This window comes from Anomaloglossus baeobatrachus, chromosome 2, assembly GCF_048569485.1.
Source record: "Anomaloglossus baeobatrachus isolate aAnoBae1 chromosome 2, aAnoBae1.hap1, whole genome shotgun sequence".
In the NCBI taxonomy this organism is placed as follows: domain Eukaryota; kingdom Metazoa; phylum Chordata; class Amphibia; order Anura; family Aromobatidae; genus Anomaloglossus; species Anomaloglossus baeobatrachus.
In genome coordinates, this window is record NC_134354.1 from 433,380,411 (window position 1) to 433,401,999 (window position 21,589).

Here is a 21,589-nt window from a genome sequence, read left to right on the forward strand (position 1 = left end):
GTCCTATTGCAGACAAGGCTGGTCTATATAGGAGAGCACTTTTTGCCTTGCTGGTGTCGGTTATAATTGTACATTCCTCAGTCTCTGTTTCTGGCTTGGAGTTTTGTCCTTCCCTCTTTCCCTGAGGAAGACTTCTGCAGATAAGTTCTCAGTTTTTTCCTTGCTTTCTGGTTTACACCTTAGGGTGGTTGTTTTTCCTTGTTTTGTTTGTATCTGTTTTTTTGCAGGTGAAGTTTGGTTTCTCTGGTGTTGTGAGCATGGGGGGGTCCCCTTTTGCTAGCTCTCCTGCAGGAAAAGGGATTTTCTCCCTGTCTAACTTGATTTTTGCTTGTCTGTATTTTGTGTTCTTTTTGGTATTTTGTTCTCCCATTATTTACAGGAGCACCTAATATAGTGGGGGTGAGATCGTTCGACTACCAGAGCCATTTTTACTATCAGGAGTTTGGTATTTTTCTACAGGGATTTTGTACTGACCACAATCAGTTTCCTTTCCTTTTCTTTCTATCAAGTTAGTTGGGCCTCGGCTTTGCTAAATCTATTTTTGCTATCTGTGTATTGTGTTTTCCTACATTCACCGTAATCTTTGTTTGTGGGGGGCTATCTACTCCTTTGGGGACTACTCTGAATCAAGGTAGATTTCCTCATTTCTTTCTGTGAGTTATAGATTACTGGATTATTGACTTCAATCATGCCAGATTACCTGATTAACCATTGAAGTCAATAATCCGGTAATCCGGGATTGAGTTCATCTAAAGTCACAGCTGAGGTTTTCATGGTACTCCAGCTGTGACTTCAGTTGAATTCAATGCTGTACTAACCAGATTTGGCTATTAGCGCACATTGAGTATTTCATTGCAGACACTTCTGCACCAAATTTGCATCTCCTGGCAGAAAAACGCACGACAAATGAGTGAACGTTTCTTGTGCGCTTTTCTGCCAGGAAATGGAAATTTGGTGCAGAATGCCAACCAAAAACTCAACACGCGCACATAGCCTAATCCAGTAATTGGGCATTGAGTTTAATAAGTTCACCTGAGGTCACATCTGGGATGCTGTGAGACAGCCATCTGTGACCTCAAGTGAACTCACTACATCATCGATCACAGCTGCGGCTTCGTCAGTGTTTTCAGCAGCCCACAATGCTCGGTTATGTTGTCTAATGTGACCGCGCACTGAAACTTCAGAATGCAGCAGAGCTGCGATCGTCGTTGGACATTATGGCGTGGATTATGTTGGACCTGCAGGGGTCTTTGGGGGAGTTAATAAATTGGAAAAAGTGGGTGTTTTCTTGTTATTTTTTTAAATAAAGGATTTTTCTGTTTTGTGCTTATTTCTTTTCACTTACACGATTAGTAATGGACAGGACTCTCATAGACCCTTCCCCATTACTAACCTCGGGCTTGATGACAGGTGTTATTTTTTGACAAATTATAACTGTCATTAGCCCCTTATCTTACTTCGATTGCCACTGCACCAAGGCAATTGGAATGAGCCATATAAAGCACCAGCACTGTTAAATCTAATGGGGTAGCTTCTGGCTGATATTTTAGGATGGAGATAGCTTAATAACCATGGGCCCAGGATGAGAATACCAGCCAACAGCTGTCTGCTTTATCTTGGCTGGGTATCAAAATAGGGAGGGGCTGCACACCATTTTTTAAAATTATATATTTAAAAATACTAAAAAAAAAAAAGGTATCTCGTTTTTTGATACACAAACAAGATAACGCACACAACTGGGGGCTGCAACCTCCAGCTGTCTGCTTTATCTGCGCTGGGTTTTATTTTTACACTCCACTTAGGGGACCCAGACAGCTAGTATGAGGGCTGTCCCAGAGGGTGGGCGAGGCAAGCAGTGAATATTCAAGAGATTTAATAAGTGTACCCGGATGGAGTGTTACAGCTGCGGGGAAACTTGGTAAGTATAATTGTGCGCTTTAAACCCCATTTTGCTTGCTTTTTTTATTTTTATCTGGGTAGTTGAAACAGTAATACGGACTTCGCTTAGAAGTCCATGTTCAGGGTCCATGCACGGACACTAGGTGTCCGATACGGACTCCAAACTTTACAGTTTGCGTTTGCCAATCACTGCTTGCTTCGTAACTTCTAACTTCTAGCAGTCAGAAGTTGCAATGACAAGATGGCACCGTGAGACTGGAGAAGAGTCGGTAGCACTGCTCCAGCACTCAAAAACAAAACAATAAAATAGTGCTTTAATTTTAATCTTCTTATAGAATTTACCCATCTAAATCTGATTATTGCATATGTATTGCCATAATTCACATTACATAAGGAAAGTACCTAATGCCAATGTTAAATGTAAATGCTCTGTTTAAAGCATAATGCATATGGGTTAAAACCACAATAATATTCAACGTGGTCAGGGTGGAGTCTTAACCTGCCCCATTAGCACACAATATCAAGGCAAGATCATTATAAGCAATTCCCATGTGCAGTCTATATTATTTGCAAAAACTCCACAAGTAATATTTAGCCTTTCCCATGCCATTTCAAGTGTCCTCCCCTCCATTAGTGCTAATGGCTCTGTGCTCACATAAGCTGTTAAGACTCATTAAGGAGTTATCAGGTAACAGGAGAAAACAGATGCAGCTTGGCTAAATCAATTTACCACCTCAGGGTTAAAGACAGTGGCGGCATCCCAGGCCGTTATTAGGTGACAAGAGAACGTGTGTTCATTATTTGTTGCCAGACAGTACATTGCCCATTCTATTTTTAAGTGATTCTTCTTATGTTCCATTCTATTAAGTTAGCTGTTGTAATGTTGTATCTCCTATAATACAACCTCCACTCATATGACTAAGTCTTTATCTCCACAGTAAATGTAGATCCTTTTTATTTTTATTATATCTCTCTTAAATAAAGTTCTGACCTCACTTTCTCAGTAGAGCTGCTCCACTTTAACATGCATGTCTATAACAGCTCACATGGAACAAAGATGGATATCATTAAACCAACATGTGTAGTCAGCGTAAAGCTCACTAACTAAAATTAAGACATACTCTTTCTTTTTTTTTGTGGTAAAGAAATAAAATTTGTCAAATGTCAAACAGGTCGTCTCTCGGGAGCCAAATAACCTTTCTAGACGTTCCTTCTTACTTCTTTCATGTATTTCCAAGTAGAATCTCCCCCCCTTTTTGTATCTTATGCGATAGTAAGGTCAAACAAAAGATTCATGTAATGCAAACCAGGCCTACTAGACACTGTTACAAAGCTGTCTAAGACGTTAAGACTGGTTCACTACTCGGAATTAAGTTCAAGAGCAGATCACTTATCACTGCTGAAACTTCACTAGCTCAGACACTAAGTTTTTAGTTCAAAATTTCTTGTTTCTTTCCTTTTCTTTCAGAAGGTATGGCATAAAGTGCATCAGATTTAGTCCGAATTCACACAGCCGTAAAACATGGACAGTGATTGATCGCCAATGACGCAGTTATCCAAGATTAGGAGACCCACTGGTTTGGCAATGTACTATGATCCAAGCACAGTCAGTGTTTTACAGATGTACAAACTCATCCTTAAAGGGAATCTGTCATCAGTTTTATAACTTCCCCTTCCACCCCAATAGACTACATGACTGGTATGTCTTGATACCTATAAGGCCTTTAAGGAATTGTCCACCTTTAGGATTTTTTTTAACTTAAATTCATGTATTTGAGGCTAAAGAAAAATTACACTTGGGTTTCATCAAAGGGTTTACACTGTTTGATGTCTATAACCTCTATGTTGCACTGTGTACTGGTACTGATGGGTACGGTACAAAGTGAGTTATCTGAGGGTCTGTCCTTGAGCTTCCAACTGTCTGATTGGGCCGTTTCTTATTATTTTATCTATCTTTTTCTGACCTGCTCTTACCTGATTTATGACCAAAGAAAACATCAAAGTTGAATGTGCAGATACACATGAGGCTGTAAACTCCTATTGATGCAGAAATTTTAAAGAAACCTTATTGCAAAAAAATATTTAGTTAAAAAAAATCTTAAAAAGTGGCAACTTAATATATAGCTGTAGTGCTGAGAACCTATGGTCACAAAGCATGTGCTAATGAGCCTGAATGTGCATTGGGGGTATGTCATTGCAAGAAAAATATCAGTCTTCTTTATTGCTCCACTTTTAGCGACACTTTCCTCTCTTTAACTAAACAGGTCACCCCCTGTTGTCCAAACGCTTAATGTACCAAAAGGGTGAGCTGTCAATCAAGATGGAGAGGACGGTGCTAAGTGATAAGCAATGAAGAGGACTGATGCACTCTACAGCATTGGTCCTTGCCAACTTCACCAAACCATTGCAGGCCTCTATAGCATATATTACAGAGGGATCGCTCAACACTTGAGCAAGGCTTTGGGGCATAACTTGTACTGTCAAAACATTACACGGCCATGTATTATGTTATGGAGAAAAGATGATGATGGATTCCCTTTAAATGGGTGGTCTAGTTTAGAAAATGTATTTTTTATATATACTTCATTAGGGTTTTCTGAATTGGGACCCTTAATCTTATCTCTTGACCACAATGGAATGAGGATACATTAGACAGGTATATATTGATATGAAAGGGCACTCTGAATTGCGAAATTTCTTTGGTCATGTGCTCCAGTGACATTGAACATGTACTGCCATGATTTCCCCACCGTCTACACCTGATCGCTGGATTTACCAAGGGAACTTTTCAAACTCTGTTTTTAATTCAAAATGGAAAAATCCTTTAAGGTGGTCATTCACTTCAACTGATAAGTTTCATTTCACCTAACTCCGACTTGTAAACTGAGCTCATTCTGTAAAATTTGATTGTTTTTTATCAATTTGATCACAAAGATCACATAGCTATGCACATCTTGAGGTTTTATTCTTAAGGCTGCTTTACACCAGACAATCTATCGTACGATAGATCGTCGGGGTCACGGTTTTTGTGATGCACATCTGGCATCGCTGGCGATGCCGGCCTGTGTGACACCTCCTAGCGACGCAGTATCGCTCACAAATAGTGAGTCATGTACTGCTCGCTAGGTTCCATAATATTGTTTAATTTATTTGTTCATCGTTTCCGGGGTAGCACACGTCGCTCCGTGTGACACCCCGGGAACGATGAACAGCAGCTCACCTGCGTCACGCGGCCGCCGCCGGCTATGTGAAGGAAGGAGGTGGGCGGGATGTTTATGTCCCGCTCATCTCTGCCCCTCCGCTTCCATTGGCCGGCGGCCGTGTGACGTCGCTGTGACGCCGAACGTCCCTCCCACTCCAGGAAGTGGACGTTCTCCGCCCACAACGAGGTCGCACGAGGTAAGTATGTGTGATGTGGGTTACTGACTTTGTGCGACACGGGCAGCGATTTGCCCGTGACGCAAAAAGGACGGGGGCGGGTACGATCGATTGTGAAATCGCACAATCGGTCGTACCATGTAAAGCAGCGTTTAGGTATAGTTGCATATTTCAGTCTCTTTATTTATCAGATTTTTAGCATTTCATTTTTTTATAAGATGTTATGTTCATGGAAAGGTGCGTGAAGGCACACAGGAATGTAAAGTAGTGGGCGATATTTTTAAAATGCGCAAGGTGTTGACTCCAATAAAATATATAGGTTTGGGGATATTATATAATCTCTTATTTTTAAATTCAAGGTATTTATCTGGTTGGGTTATGATACTAAACACTATCAATGTTCCTACGCTTTCACCATACAACATCCAACTTGCATTTTACTCACCTTAGCGGCACTAATAACCGTAGCAGTATAAGATTGAATATTATCTCCACATGCTCCTCCCCGAGACTGGTGGCACCGGATGAGCTGTCAACATATAAATACATAACCACATTACTTTTCTAAAACAATAAGCTAAAGCAGAATAAATGCAAATCCAATAAAACAATTGTTATAACTACACTTAATAAGATGATTTTCCTAATTCAATAACACTAAAATGAATTCTTCTAGCTCTGTAAATGAAAAAATAAGGCAAAAATGCTGATATAACCGACATGTAGGAAAAACTATTCTGCAGCTTTAAAATAAAGATTGTGACTGAGTGCTGCCCACAATTAACTGTCTATCCTACATTATACTGATACTAAAGAACGTCTGATTGTACTATGAATATCTCAATGTCTTTGAAGATCTGTTTCTGTTGGTCTCCATGTCATTTCTGATTGAATGAAAGTTGAGATAATGTCATACAGAAAATTGCCTTGGTTTTGACTCCTACTGTCCTGTGGAACATGTTGGCGCCTTATAAATAAATACTACTAAATAATTCATGACAAGTCTGTACATTAGATTGAGATCCATCAATCGCTGGAATTCCCTCTACCCAATGGTGGTTTTTGTGTCATATAATCCATATCACATATTTGTACATCCTGAACTGTGTGAACACAAGCATGAAATTAAAAATATTACTTTTCCAAAACATTATCCGGTTTCCTGCCCTTTAAATAACATGTCTGCATTTGCTAAGCGGACAGTTATATACAGTAGTAAAATAAAACTTTAGACTAATAATTCTTGTCATTGTTAAGGTATAACTATAGAATAACCTCTCTGTTATAGTCCCTGACAGAAGTTCTGTCGCTTATCCATGTTATGTAAATAAAAGCTTATAATATGACTTTAAATTCATCTATTGGTTTCATAATTTACTCTTTTGAAAGCGGATACCCTGCCAACTTTGGTTTAGGTTATGAAAATAAAGTTGCTGCAAAGCTGAAATATTGATCATTTAATGAACACAGAAAGGTCAGATTTTGGCAAGGAAAATGTTTTGTCGCCTTGTCATATAATATACCCAATCCTAGTTTACATCCTCACCTGTGCTCACTAAATGATCGGTTAATTAGTGGGTGTGTATAAAAAGAAATCCAGCACCCCAGACCTTCACTTGAACTGCAACTTGACCTCTGACAACATGCCAAAAATCCACTATGTGACCAAAGCCTTGATTAAAGGTGCCAGCCACCTCTGCAGTGGATCTGTTCTTCAGAATGTGTCTCAGCGTCAACTGCAAAGAATTAAAAAAAGATTTCAAGAGACTGGAGATATTTTTGACAAGCCCAGGTCCGGCAGACCCCACAAGACAACTGCTCAGGAGGAACATTTGTTGGTTAGAGAATCCAAAGCCAGCTCCTTTTCCACTGCAGCAGAGCTCCAACAGACCTGGACACCTCAAGTCCTTGTGTCAACTAGAACAGTTTGTAGGATTCTGTCTCAAAATGGCCTCCATGGTCGAATCAGTGCCCAGAAGCCAGCACTAAATGAAAGGCAATTAAAAAAACGTGTGGAATTTGCCAAGTCCCACAGCCTGCTAAACAGATGGATGCTGGAAAAGTGGCAGAAGGTGGATTTCTCTGATGAATCTTCAGTTGAATTACACCACAGCCGCCGCAAATACTGCAGGAGACCTACTGGAGCCCGTATGGTTCCAGAAAACAGTTAAGTTTGGTGGTGGAAAGATCATGGGCAGGGGTTACATTCAGTATGGGGGTGTGAGAAACATTTGCAAGGTGGAAGGCAATATCGATAGCCTAAAATATCAAGATGTATTAGCTACCTCTTACATTCCCAATCATAAAAGGAGTAAAATTCTGAAGCAGAATGGTGCTCCATCTTATACATCCACCTCTACAACAAAGTTCCTCATGGTAAAGAAGATCAAGGTGCCCAAGGACTGGCCAGCCCAGTCACCAGACATTAACATCATTGAGCATGTTTGGGGTAGGATGAAAGAGGAAGCTTGGAAGACAAAACCAAAGAATCTAGATGAACTCTGGGAGGCATGTAAGACTGCATTCTTTGCTATTCCTGATGACTTCATCAATAAATTGTATGAATCATTGTTGAACCGCATGGATGCAGTCCTTCAAGCTCATTGAAGTCACACAAAATATTAAATATAGCTCTAATAGTACCACAACGTCATTCACTAATCTTATGCATCATATCTTTGTATTAGAAGTTAACAATTTGTTTGAATTTCACATTACTTTCTGTGGGCGACAAAACTTTTGTCTTGCCAAAATCTAACCTTTCTGTGTTCATTAAATGATCAATATTTCAGCTTTGCAGCAACTTTATTTTCATAACATAAACCAAATTTGGGAGGGTTTCAGCTTTCAAAAGAGTAATTTATAAAACCAATGGATGAATTTAAAGTCAGGTTATAAGCTTTTATTTACATAACATGGATAAGCGACAGAACTTCTGTCAGGGACTGTAGATCCTGCACCTAAATGCATGAATTGTGTGGCTATGGCAATCTCTTATTTCCATCGCTTATATCCAAAGTCCATTCTTTTGTATTTTAGGAGTTATATAGAGACCAGAAGCCACATTTATATTTAGTGTACCCATTTTATGACCTCCAGATTTTACCTAATTACAATAAGGAACTATTTTCCAAATCTACTATTGCACTTCTTTGAAATAAGCTGTTGGTCGCCACAAAATCAAAATATAGTGCAATTTCTTGTCTTGCCACCAAGATTCACATAGCACTTTGGCCATAAAATTACCAGCTTTTAATTGAACACTTGCCACAGACACGGCCACTCGTGATGATTTATGAAAAGGTTGTGGTGACTCATAGCCACATAATAGATTATAGATAGATAGAGATGTGCAAACCTGAAGTTTGGTGTTCGGTACAAACTCAGAATTTTCTAAGAAAACAAAGTTTGAGTTCAGAGGTTGGATGCTTTACGAATGCAAACCACTTGCGAGAGCATTGCTGTGCTAAGGTATGCAGAGTACTCGGCCCAGTGCGAGCTGCTTGCAGTGTTTGATCGACTCGCAATGGGGATAACAACAGAGTGATCTGATGTAGTGTACACCAAAAAAAAAAAAAAATGGAAGAAACCCCATCCACCTGGCCCTGGAAGTGCGCCGTTTATGGCTGGCTGCATGTGCGCGGAGACCCGAACTACCCAATTAGTGACTTAAAATGAAGTTCAGGTCAAGTCCGGGTCCGAAACCCAAATTTTAAAAAAGTTCAGCTTGACCAGCAGAACCTTAATTTCCACGGGTCCGCTCATCTCTATTAATGGCAACTCTGGATACATGTAGTGACTCCTCCTGTTCTTATATCTTATTCTCTTGGTCCTTACCTTTGGTCATATATTCAGCTAATCTATAAACTATTATATTTAGGACATAGTAGATCATTACATTTATATATTTCCTTAAGCTAACTGATCCTTTAGCTTTAAATAAAATAAACTTCAATTTTTAAAACCTTACAGTATACATTCAATGCTTCTTCATTATTGAAATGAAAACATATTTCAAAAGATTCCTTATTGTCTCTGAGTACACTAAAACTAATACATGTATCTAAAGTGCTATCTTTTATCTAGCTAAAAGGGAATTAACACAAAAATAATTTGGCACCTATCTACAGAATACGTGATAAATATTGAAGTACAGGGCGCCTCACCAGTGAGAATGCTACTAATTTTTATAATGGAGTTTTAATGCAGCCACTCCATAGAAGTTTACTGGTGTGGCTGTGCACATAGCTGACCAATGCTCAATTTATACATCTCTGTAATATGTGGCTTAGAGGCCGTGGTGGGGCGAGATCATACATTTATCACGATGGCCCCAGTTCAAATTTTATTCTTTATTGATTTTTAATAATACTCAAGTACTTTGTCAACCAGTTAGTTCCTTACTGATGTCACTACAGAAAAATGTATTTTTTTATTCTTATTAACTTTTTTCAGACTTAAAAAGAACATACCGTTTTCTATTCTATAATAAATGGCATATCTAACAAACCCTTTATAGTGTTTGAAACAAAAAAAGGATTTTTAAAAAAATATATTATAAAGTCGGTTTTTAATATGATAATAAATCATGACTAGCCGATGAGGCGTTTGTTTCCCCAGATTAGCCATGCCAATCAGGATGTTATCACACCCCTGTGGACGTGATAACATGATTTGCAAGAGTCAGTGTCAACATCAACTCTCTGCAAATATGGACCATATGTGTGACTTTCTTTCCCACAGGTCATTGTGCCTCTGAAGCCGGGTGTACACTTCCTGACTTCAGAGGAACACAGTGCATGTCTGAAAGTGAAGAACGCTGATGTCAACAGAGAAGCCAAAGATCAAGCTTCTTTTCTTCTAGTGGACATCTGCACCTCTGAAGCCAGGAGGCATACACCCGGCTTCAGAGTCCCAATGACCTTTAAGAAAGAAAATTGCGTACATGCACCAGATTTGCAGAGAAGGAAAGTTGCGCGCATGCACGAGATTTGCAGAGAGCTAGCAATGATGGTAGCTCTTGCAAATCATGATATCATGCCCACAGGGTTGTGATAACATGCTGACTGGGATGACTAGTTTGGGGATACAAATGCCCCACTGACTAGTCAAAAGGTTACTTAGCATATTAAAAACAGACTTAAAAAATACTGATCTGCTCATGTGTCAAACACTATGAAGGGTTTATTTGGTAGGGTATTTATAAAAGAAGAGACATGTCAGTGGTTTGGAGGGCATGGGGGACCTGTCAGGTTCCATTTAAAGGATCTAAGAAGTCATACACATTTCAGATGGACAAAAACATTCGGATACACCTTGAACGTAATGTTTAATACTATAAGAAACCACAGATAAAAGGAGATGTTACTTGCCAATGACCATACGAAAAGTCAGAAAAAGAAAGAAATCGGAGGAATGGGCATTTTTCCTACCATAAGTGAGAAACCCTGCATGAGGATTCAGGAGCACTGTCACTTTTTGGCATTGCCATCCAAAAACCTCAACGGGTTATTACATTTTTAGACGTTCTCAGATTGTGACCTTACTAAAAGCACACAGGTCAAATTTCAGCCATGCAATGAATTTTTACAACCCACCATGCAGCCTATCTGCCATCATACAGAAATTAAAGTATTAGCTCCCTTACGAAAGGATAAGTCTGTAATAATTTTCATGAATAATAATTATAGAAGACATCATACAATAATACTTTCACAAGCTCTTTGATGTTTAGATTATGGAATGACTGTGCTAGCAAATGAGTATACAAGATTTTATATAACTGAGTGCATGCTTTATCCCACAAAATGAAACAAAATGCTTAATTGAGATACTTATCCCGATCCTAATAATCTTCTGGGTGCCACTCAGACTGTAGCCGGAGCAGCTTTGCTCTTTAATAGCAAAACATATCCATTAAGAATGCAGATTTGTTGCAAGAGGGAGATTTGGTCTGGCACGGCTACCACAAATAAATGTAAATAAACATAATCGCCTGCTTTAGTTCTGTCTGTGTAATATTAAATATTTGATTTACTAGAGGATTTTACAGTGGATTTTTCTCTATTTAATTGATGCTAATTTTCATTTATTTATGCATCCTCTGAGAAATGGTATTAACAAAGAGAAGGATTTGGGAAGACGGCTTTTTATACGACATTTAATTATACAGTGAGAAACCGATATTCACAGAGGAGTAGAGACAGTTATGCTTTTCAAATAGGGAAATAACCAAATTTAGGAATTAACATTAAATAATACACAACCACTACAGTAGATAATAGTTATATAAATTGTGATGTAAACTATCATGCACAGGAATATAAACTGTAACCAAGAATTCGGGAATAGGTCACTGTGCTGCTACGATTGTATTCAAAATTTTGCCACATATTTGTTACAGAAACCAGAAAGATTTGCACGGAAATACAGTACCTTAGTCTAAAGCGGGCTTTACACACAGCGACATCTCTATCGATGTCGCTGGTGAAAGCACCCACCCCTGTCGGTTGTGCGTCACGGGCAAATCGCTGCCTGTGGCGCACAACATCGTTAGTCCCCGTCACACATACTTACCTGCCTAGCGACGTCGCTGTGGCCGGCGAACCGCCTCCTTTCTAAGGGGGCGGTTCGTTTGGCGTCACTAAGCGGCCGCCCAATAGAAGTGGAGGGGCGGAGATGAGCGGGCCGAACATCCCGCCCACCTCCTCCCTTCCTCATTACGGGCGGCCGCAGGTACGATAATGTTCCTCGTTCCTGCGGTGTCACACATAGCGATGTGTGCTGCCGCAGGAACGATGAACAATCTGCGTCCTGCAACAGCAACGATAAGTGGGATTAGAACGACTGGACAACGATCACCGATTAGGTGAGTAATTTTGATCATTAACGGTTGTTCGTGCGTTTCACACACAATGATGTCGCTAACGAGGCCGGATGTGCCTCCCGAATTCCGTGACCCCCAACGTCATCTCGTTGCTATGTCGTTGTATGTAAAGCCCGCTTAAGGGTTTGCTCACGTCTGTGTTTAAAATTGGTGAATGCAACGCGAGAAAAAAAATCACATTTGAAGCACCACTTCTAGGGCGGCTGGGGGCTGATATTTTTAGTCTGGGAATGACTGAGTACCCATGGACCTTCCCAGCCTGATAATACTAACCCCCAGCTGTCTGCTTTACCTTTGCTGGTAATCAAAACTAAGGGGGACCTCACTCTGTTTTTGTAAATTATTTATTTGTTAGTCTAAACACTCTTTTGTGCCACATGAAAGACACTAAAGGGTGCAAGTTTATAATATGTAGGGGGTTTGGGACATTACCATATTTATCTGCAGGATATCTATCCTATCTATCTCATTTATCTATCTATCTGTTTATATTTCATTGCTTTATTATTTCTGACAATTAGCAATAATTTATATAGAGTATTCAAGCGTGTAAAAGATGATATTAAAAAGGCATTGCATACGGATGGCATACGCATGGCATCCGGATGTTACACAAGAAAAAAATTGTGCACTCGCATGAAATACGCAGTGCCATACACAGCAAATGCTCTTGACACTCGTCCCACTTTTCTGAATGAATGTTGGAGCAATTATTAATACGCAGATGTGAGGGAACCCGAAAGGAAATGACACATGGTTTTCCAACTACTTTAAAATCTAAATTTAAAAATTGTGATGTGCATTTGCATTTAGCCCCGAGTCAGTGCATTGTAGGACCACCTTTCGCGGCAATTACTACTGCAAGTCTTTTGGGGATTTGACTCTACAAGCTTTGCACATCTAGAGATTGAATTATTTGCCCATTTTTCTTTGTAATATAGCTGTAGCTCCGTGAGATTGGATGGAGAGCATCTGTGAACAGCAATTTTCAAGTTTTACCACAAATGCTTAATGGGATTTAGGTCTGCACTACTTTGTCTGGCCCATTAAAACACATGAATATGCTTTGATCTAAACCATTCTATTGTAGCTTTGGCAGTATGTTTAGGGTTGTTGTCCTTTTGGAAGGTGAACCTAGTCTCAAATCTTTTGCTACCTCTCACAGGTTTTCCTCCAGGACTGCCCTGTATTTAGCTCTATCCATCTTCCCATCAACTCTGACCAGCTTCCCTGTTGAAAAAAAAGTATCCCCACAGAATGATGCTGCCACCACCATGTTTGACAATGGGTATGGTGTTTTCAAAGTGATGTGTAGTCTTAGTTTTCTGCCACACATAGCATTTTGTTCTACTTTGATCTCATCTGACCAGAACACCTTCGTCCACATGCTAACTGGGTCCCCTACATGGCTTTTTGCAAACTGCAAACGATATTTCTTATGGCTTGCTTTCAAAAAGGTCTTTCTTCTTGTAACTCTTCTATAAAGGCCAGGTATGTGGGGTATATATAGTTAACCTGTGAACAGATTCTCCCACCTGAGCTGTGGATCTCTGCAGCTCCTCTGGAGTGACCAGGTGCCTCTTGGCTGCTTCTCTAATTAGTGTTCTGCTTGCTTTAAATGTCAGTTTAGGTGGATGGCCATGTCTTGGTAGGTGTGCAGTTGTAACATACTCCTCCCATTTTTGAATGATGGATTGAACAGTCCTCAATGAGATGTTCAGACTCACAGCTTGGGCTATTTTTTTTAAACTAATCCTGCCTTACTTTTATTCACAACTTTATCACTGACCTGTCTTGTGTGTTCTTTGGTTTTCATGATGCTATTTGATTCCTAATGTTCTCAAATAAACCTCTTAGGTCTTCACAGAACAGCTAAGTAACGTCTGGAAGCAACTGGTCACTCACTGTCCCCAGTGACTCACAATCTATGTTTCCTATTAGTATGTCTTTGGAGTGCGACACTAAACCTGTGGAAAACATACAAATATCTTGCAAGGCTACAATGCTAACCACTGAGCCACAATGCTGTCCAGACTATATAGACTGTGTACAAACCACTGAGAATAGAGGCACTGCTTTGAGAAAAAGAACATTTTACAGGCTGAGACACATTTTCTTCTGCCACTGTAACATGCAAAATCCTAACAGTTTGTACTATACACACTGTGAGGATGCAGCATTCTTAAATAAAATCTGACAGCAGATATATGCTGCTCAAATAGTGCAGCGTGTATGAGACACTGGCTTTATGATTTCAACCATGTATGTTTGACTCTTTAAAAGCAGGCAGAAGACTAGTTGACAAAGAAGGTGCCCTTTGGCTTCTCCCCACCCTCTCATCTTGAGTGATGGGTCACTCCCTGCGTGTATATATAAGGATCTGTCAACCATTGGCAGTGGGCGGCAGAATCCGCCAGGGACAGGCCCTTTCGACTATTCAGTCATGCGGCTTTTTCTTTAGTATGTTTTTCCCTGATACTCCCCAAATGTTTCACAGTCAAATATACCTGGCTGAAGTCATACAGCCAATGTCTGATATATGCGGCTTGCGGGCAGCATGTATCCTCTATATTTAAAATTTGCTAGTAATTAAAAAATGGACGATTTTTCACTTGGATAGCCATCCGTAGGCTATCATCTGTTGGCCATTTTTTACATTAGTATGACACTTGTATGACAAAAGATTTTATACATCAGCAATCAAAAAATAATACAAGACCAAATACAGCTTTCCTACGTTTATATTTGCAACAGATCCATAAAAAACACATATTTTGCAACCGATCCATAAAAAAACACATGCCACTTGGATGGTGTCTGAAAAGCATCAATTTTTTTTAATGCATTGAGTTTAATGGGCGCGTTTGATCCCAAAAAAAGGGATCAGACTAGTGAATGCTGTGATCTCTTACATACAGATCATGGGTACATGTGGAAAATGTAAACTACACCATTGATTTGCATAAGCCATGGTGCTGTCCATATGCTATTTGTTGCTATATGTAAAATATGTTAGTCTTAACAAACTCTAAGGCGGGCTTTACACGTTGCAACATCGCTACCGATATATCGTCGTGGTCACGTCGTTAGTGACGCACATCCGGCGCCGATAGCGACATCGCAATGTGTAAATCCTAGGTGCGACGATGAACGAACACAGAAGCGTACAATATCGCTGATCTGTGTAACGTCGTTCATTTCCATAATGTCGGTTCGACCGCAGGTACGATGTTGTTTGTCGTTCCTGCAGCACCACACATCGCTGTGGTGTGTAAACCCGCAGGAGCGACAAATATTTCCTTACCTGCGTCCCGACGGCAATGCGGAAGGGAGAAGGTGGGCGGGATGTTATGTCCCGCTCATGTCCGCCCCTCCACTTTTATTGGCCTGCCGATTAGTGACGTCGCGGTGACGTCGCTGTGACGCCGAACTCACCTCCCCCTTGAAGGAGGGATTGTTCGGCAGTCACAGTGATGTCACCGAGCAGGAATGTGCGTGTGACGCTGTCGTAGTGATAATGTTCGCTATGGCAGCAATCACCACATATCGCATGTGCGACGGGACCGGGTGCTATCACGCTGGACATCGCTAGCAATTGGTAGAGATGTCGCAACGTGTAAAGCCCGCCTAAGACCAGTTTCAGACCAATCACTACAAAATACTCAGTTTTTCATCCAGAAAAAACAGAGGACTTACATCTATAGTGTAATCCATATGATTTATGCTTTTTACATTAACAATTTAATAAATAAAAAAGACAAAATAACAGAAATACATATGCTATTAACCTGCAGATAACATTAATCTGCAGGTTAAAGGGAACCAACCACCACATATAAAGTACAGGTAGTGCCATACTGGTGCTGGGATGGTGAATAAATGAAACCTTCACTTTCTAGATTGGATGCTTCATTGCAATAAAACGTTTCATCAAAGTTCCAGAAATCAGTTCAGCAGTTGATTGGCATGTGCAGCAGGGTGAGACTATGTGGGTCTTCCTTTATCTTTCCTACCCTGTGTGTTTTCATGGCCTTTATGTAAACAGATTCCCCCCATTGCTGCGATTATAATTATGGCAGGCGCTTATGCTACATACAACAGAAGTATGTCAGTCACTTCATGAAAATGGCACCAGAGATGGTGCCTGCACATAACGCTATCTCTGGCGCCATCTTATTGAAGATGCTGTCTTTTGGCTTGTGACACCTCGGATGCTCGTTCTAAGAAAAGTGTCCTCCTCTGAAGCGTCCAGTGAAAGTGTTTCTGCAGTGCTCTGCTGTTGGGGGCAGGGTCTCCTCTTGTCTTGTGACCGTGAGCGCTCCTGTGGTGTTTACCAGGGCAGAAGATGTGAGGGCGCATGCGCCACCTGTAAAACGATCATCCGACATGTCACAAGCCAGAGGACAGCAACTTCAATAACATGGCGCCGGAGATAGCGGTATACGCACGCTACGCCTCCGGCGCCATTTTATTGAAGTGACCAAAATACTTCAAGTGTATACTGTGCAAGCGCCGGACATAATTATAATCACAGTGATGGGGGGAATCTATTTATATAGAGGCCATGAAACCACACAGGGGAGAAATAATAAAAGAAGACCTGACTCACATACTGTAGTCCCACCATACTGCACGCACCAATCCACTAGTGCACTGATTTTTGGAACTTTGATAAAACTTTTAACTGCAATGAAACATCCAATCCGGAAAGTGAAGGTATGATTTGATTCACCATCCTTGCGCCAGTATAGCAGTGCCTTTACTTTATATGTGCAAATCCTGGTGGTTGTTACCCTTTAATAGCATTCTAAAGCTCTGTTGAATCCTTCTAAGCTCTAAGGAGAAACTGGGAGTTTCTTGTCCCTTTTCCACATGCCTGAGGAAGAGGACTTTGGGTCCTTGAAACGCATTGTATTGAATAAAGGTAAAATATCACACCAACAGAGCTTGGAAGTTGCTTCAATTTTCTTCTTTCTATATTGTATCAAGTCTGGAGACGGAGCAACCAAGCGGCAGTTGGTCTAATTTACGTTTGTGACAGAGTTGTGCCTGCTACTCAACTATTCCAGGTGAGCCTTGCCTTGCATTCCTCCTTGGACTCAGGTGAACTGATTCACCCATTGGAGCACCTTTGGGTTTTGTTTCTTTTCCCTGCATGAGTCACCCCGCTCTTCAACTCCTGACCCAGCTGCTCCCTCCCTACTCCCCCTGTCAGGGACTTTTGCAGTGACTCAAGGCTCATGCAAGGAAAAGAGACTTGCTGTTACTACATAGAGCTTAGAAGGATTCAGCTAGTCTGTTGTTAATCATGTGATGTCATAGACCTAAAGGAAAATAAAATAGAAGAATTAACTGGGTAGAAGGGCAAAAAAAGCAATTATAAGTACATAGTGCTAAATAATATGATAATTGCAATATATTAAAAGGATAAAAACTTTGATGGGAGTGATTCTTTAATGTCCTCCTGGCTTTTTTCTGTGACTGAAGGACCACACATGCTGATTGACATTGAGACTTTGTCTGCGCATGTTAAACTGCAATCAAAGTAGCACTGATACCAGTGCCGCTTGAGCCACAAGCACACGTTGAGCATTTGGTAAGTGTTTTACCTCAGCATTTGTAAGCCAAAACCAGGAGTGGAACAGTAAAAAAAAAAAAAAAAGTATAATAGGAACATGGGCACCACTTCTTTTTTTTTTCTTTTTTTTTACCCCTGCCTGGTTTTGGCTTACAAATACTGAGCTAAAGTACGGACCAAATACTCAACATGTACACAAGGCCTTATAGTTATATCACACCTCTAAAGATGCATTGGTGGCTTTTTAGCGAAGAAACAAGTCAGGTGTATTATGTCATCTAAGTGATGTATTTTGTAGCCATTTTTTCCTCTTTAGAAACATTAATCATTGGACGGTCAGTAAAGGAGGTCTACTTACAAATAGTAGAGGGGACAAAATAAGCACTCTGTCTATTTACCTCTGTGCTATCCTCTTTCTCTTCGATCTGGAGCCTGATTAAGGGAATATTTAAAAAAAAAAAAAAAAAAAATCCTATCAGTAGTTTATGTCTTTGGTGTAAAAAGATTTTAAGCTCTGTTGTGTTTCAGCCGAGAACTATAACTGTGAGAGACATTAAGTGAAAAGTAGAATAAAGCTTCTATCATTACTTGCTAAAAGGTAGGGTTAATGTTGCCCAAGTGTCTGAATTGTTACATTCTGAAAATTAACTTAAGTTTTTCCATCTCATTCTTGATATTTCTGGTTTGCTTTTCAGTAAATGGCAGCAGCATACTTTTCTTATGTGTAACATTTAAGCCCTTGCACAATACCACCAATTGTATACGTGTGGCAGGGTCTGTGAGATGATATGTTTATGATGTCAAAAACAACATTTATATCCGTTTTTCTTGCATGTCTCCATCCCTTAAGAGAAATAAATTACAGATGTGAACAAACATGTATACAAGTGTGGCACTGAAACAAATTTCACGCTATTTCCTGAGTGAAGTTTGGAGAGAAAGGAATCTGTATTATGGGCCAAAATATGAATGACTGATGGGGAGAAATTCTGGGATGTACTTCAGGCAAACTGAGTAACACAGGAAGCATCATAGTCTGGGCAGAAAACCACCCACACAAATGGCTGCTGGCCTTACTTCAATCAGAAACATGAAACAATTGTCCGATTAGCACATTTTGGGGCCATTCTAGAAGATGCATAGGTTTTTACACAACTGCATACAGAGGAAAACATACCTATAAAACTGTCTCCATACAATCACCATAATTATATGCACATGACGCCTGTCTTTTTGGTGGAAACCAGTTTTAGTCTTTTTATTTTTCTTAGAAGAAAGATTTCAATGGATTTTACATGGTGAATAATATTAACCCTACTCAATAAATAGGGAGGGTTATTATGCAGAGGCGGTGCTGCAGCTTATCAATGTGTCCAGTTAGAAAGTTAGTTTACATTACCTGTCCAATATTGGTTGATGTGGATAAAAAAATATTGTTTTGACAATGTATAATGTCCTAACTGGACAGCCAACTAAACTGTTCTCTCTTTTCTTTAACCGGCCTTCAGCTCAATCTCGAGCCATGGTGACTTGATGGATGAATGCTCTGTAGAAAGATCGATCTTAAAGGGAACCTGTCATCAGAAATGTAGCTATAAAGCTAAAAGTTCCCCCCTCTGCAGCTCCTGGGCTGCATTCTAGGAAGCTTCCTATAGTTCTTGTGGCACCTTTTATACCAAAATAAACACTTTGTAAACTTGTACCTTTTCTTATGCAAATTTCATAAATCTTCCATGGGGGCGGGCTGCCTGGGGTCCGTTGCTGTCCTCCTGCCGATTTACGCCGCCCCCGAACGCTGAATTTCAAAGCTCAGGACGCCGCCCCTGGGTGCCCGTGGTCCCGCGAATGCGCTGTTCCACTGTAGCGGTGCCGTGCACTGTGTGCACGTGTGTCCGCTGCTGACGCTTTGCGCGGGCACGAGGTCATGGGCGGCGCTGTGAGTGTCATCAGCAAGTGCCGCCCATAATCTCGTGACCGCACTTTCCCCTATTACTCCAGCGTTATGCGCAAGCGCTCGCTGGCCAGATGACCGGACGTCACCTGCTGCTGAGCAGGATGGGAAAGAGGTGACGTCCGGTCATCTGGCCAGCGAGCGCTTGCGCATAACGCTGGAGTAATAGGGGAAAGTGCGGTCACGAGGTTATGGGCGGCACTTGCTGATGACACTCACAGCGCCGCCCATAACCTTGTGCCCGCGCAAAGCGTCACCAGCGGTCACACGTGCACACAGTGCACGGCACCGCTACAGTGGAACAGCGCATGCGCGGGACCACGGGCACCCAGGGGCGGCGTCCTGAGCTTTGAAATTCAGCGTTCGGGGGCGGCGTAAATCTGCTGGAGGAACAGCAACGGACCCCAGGCAGCCCGCCCCCATGGAAGATTTACGAAATTTGCATAAGAAAAGGTACGTTTACAAAGTGTTTATTTTGGTATAAAAGTGGCCACAAGAACTATAGGAAGCTTCCTAGAATGCAGCCCAGGAGCTGCAGAGGGGTGAACTTTTAGCTTTATAGCTAAATTTCTGATGACAGGTTCACTTTAAGTAAGCTTAGATACCTCCACCAGGGTCTTCCCTTGATAGTATCAAGCCATAGGGTTGCTGGTCTTACTCATTGCCTTATGATGTCCTCCAATGACTGCTCTCTCAGTATGATGTGTCCAAAATAGACAGGTCGTAGCTTGGTGATCCTTGCTTCGAGTGACATATCTGGCTTCATTTGTTCCAAATTGATTTATTCGTTCTTTTTGCTATCCACAGTATAAGAATAGTTTTGAATGGGCTGGAATTAGATTGCTCTAAAGAATACATTTCATAGGATCCCAATGCTGCCTTGTAATGGATCTATTAGATTTCTGTTTTTTTGTGTGTTTTTTTTGTCTTATTACAATATTGTGTATGTGAACTGAGCCTAAATGATCTAAAGAGAAACTAAATAATTTCCTTTGAGAATAATAAAAATAGTCACCAGTAAATGTACAAAGTCTTCACAAGTAGCCTTCACTGTTCCCTTATGGGTTTTTAACTGTTATTATATTTTTCTGTAAGGATATCTGTGTACTAATGACAAAGTAAGGAAGAAGGGGATTCATCCCTACACAAGTAGGCACAATGGCATTCAGAAGTTGGAGAAAGTTGAGCTTTATTTTCTGTGGAAGCCATACTGATTGTCACCCAATCCTAGGGTAAACACATATAACTCAGACGTTTCACAGTGTGAGTCACTAATTACAAATATTTCTAGTGGTAGTTTCAATAAGCTATAACTTTGTGACTGCCGTAAAGGCCCAATAATGCACTTCTTAATGTCGTTTTCTACTCACTGGTAATATGTAATTACATGGCTGACTTATTGAGGTCTCTAATGTTACTCCCTACCATGGGCCTCTTGAAACTGGTTACATAGATGGTGAAACATACTTATCTGGGTGGAGGACGAGGAGAAAATGTACAGTTATAATAAGTAAGGTGATTATTGTTATAAATCTGCAGGGCCAATGTGTCCCAAGGAAACACTTCAATTTGAACTTGGTTCCATTAAGTCGCAGCTAATACTTTACAATCAGCTAGACAGCTCTTACCTTGTTTTCTGCATATGCAAGCCAGCGACTCCCAAGAGCGATAGGATTCATATTTGGCCCAGGACAGGGATAGCAGCCTGAGGGAAAAAAAGGTTCCAAAAAACAGCAGTGAGACATTTTCTAATGGCAGAGTATTTGAAACAAGCCAAACAAACACATCTCTAAACAAAGGACGCTTAAACCTCTAAACATTTATCAACAATTGCTTACATTTCTGAGAGTTTTACACGATAACATTAAGACATTGTGGTAACAAGTTAATTAAGCTT

The 21,589-nt window shown here is 40.6% G+C and overlaps 1 protein-coding gene across 4 annotated transcripts in view; it reads right to left on the reverse strand.

Annotated features, from left to right (window-relative positions):
• The window catches only part of BCAS3 (BCAS3 microtubule associated cell migration factor), a 1,792,248-nt gene that overhangs the window by 1,412,515 nt on the left and 358,144 nt on the right, over positions 1 to 21,589 (reverse strand). For all 4 annotated transcript variants that reach the window (XM_075336241.1, XM_075336239.1, XM_075336242.1 and 1 more), the window contains exons 11-12: positions 21,321 to 21,397; positions 5,723 to 5,806 (exon numbers count right to left, since the gene is read on the reverse strand). In XM_075336241.1, the coding sequence (XP_075192356.1) occupies positions 5,723 to 5,806; positions 21,321 to 21,397 (161 nt within the window). The remainder of the gene's footprint in view (positions 1 to 5,722; positions 5,807 to 21,320; positions 21,398 to 21,589) is intronic.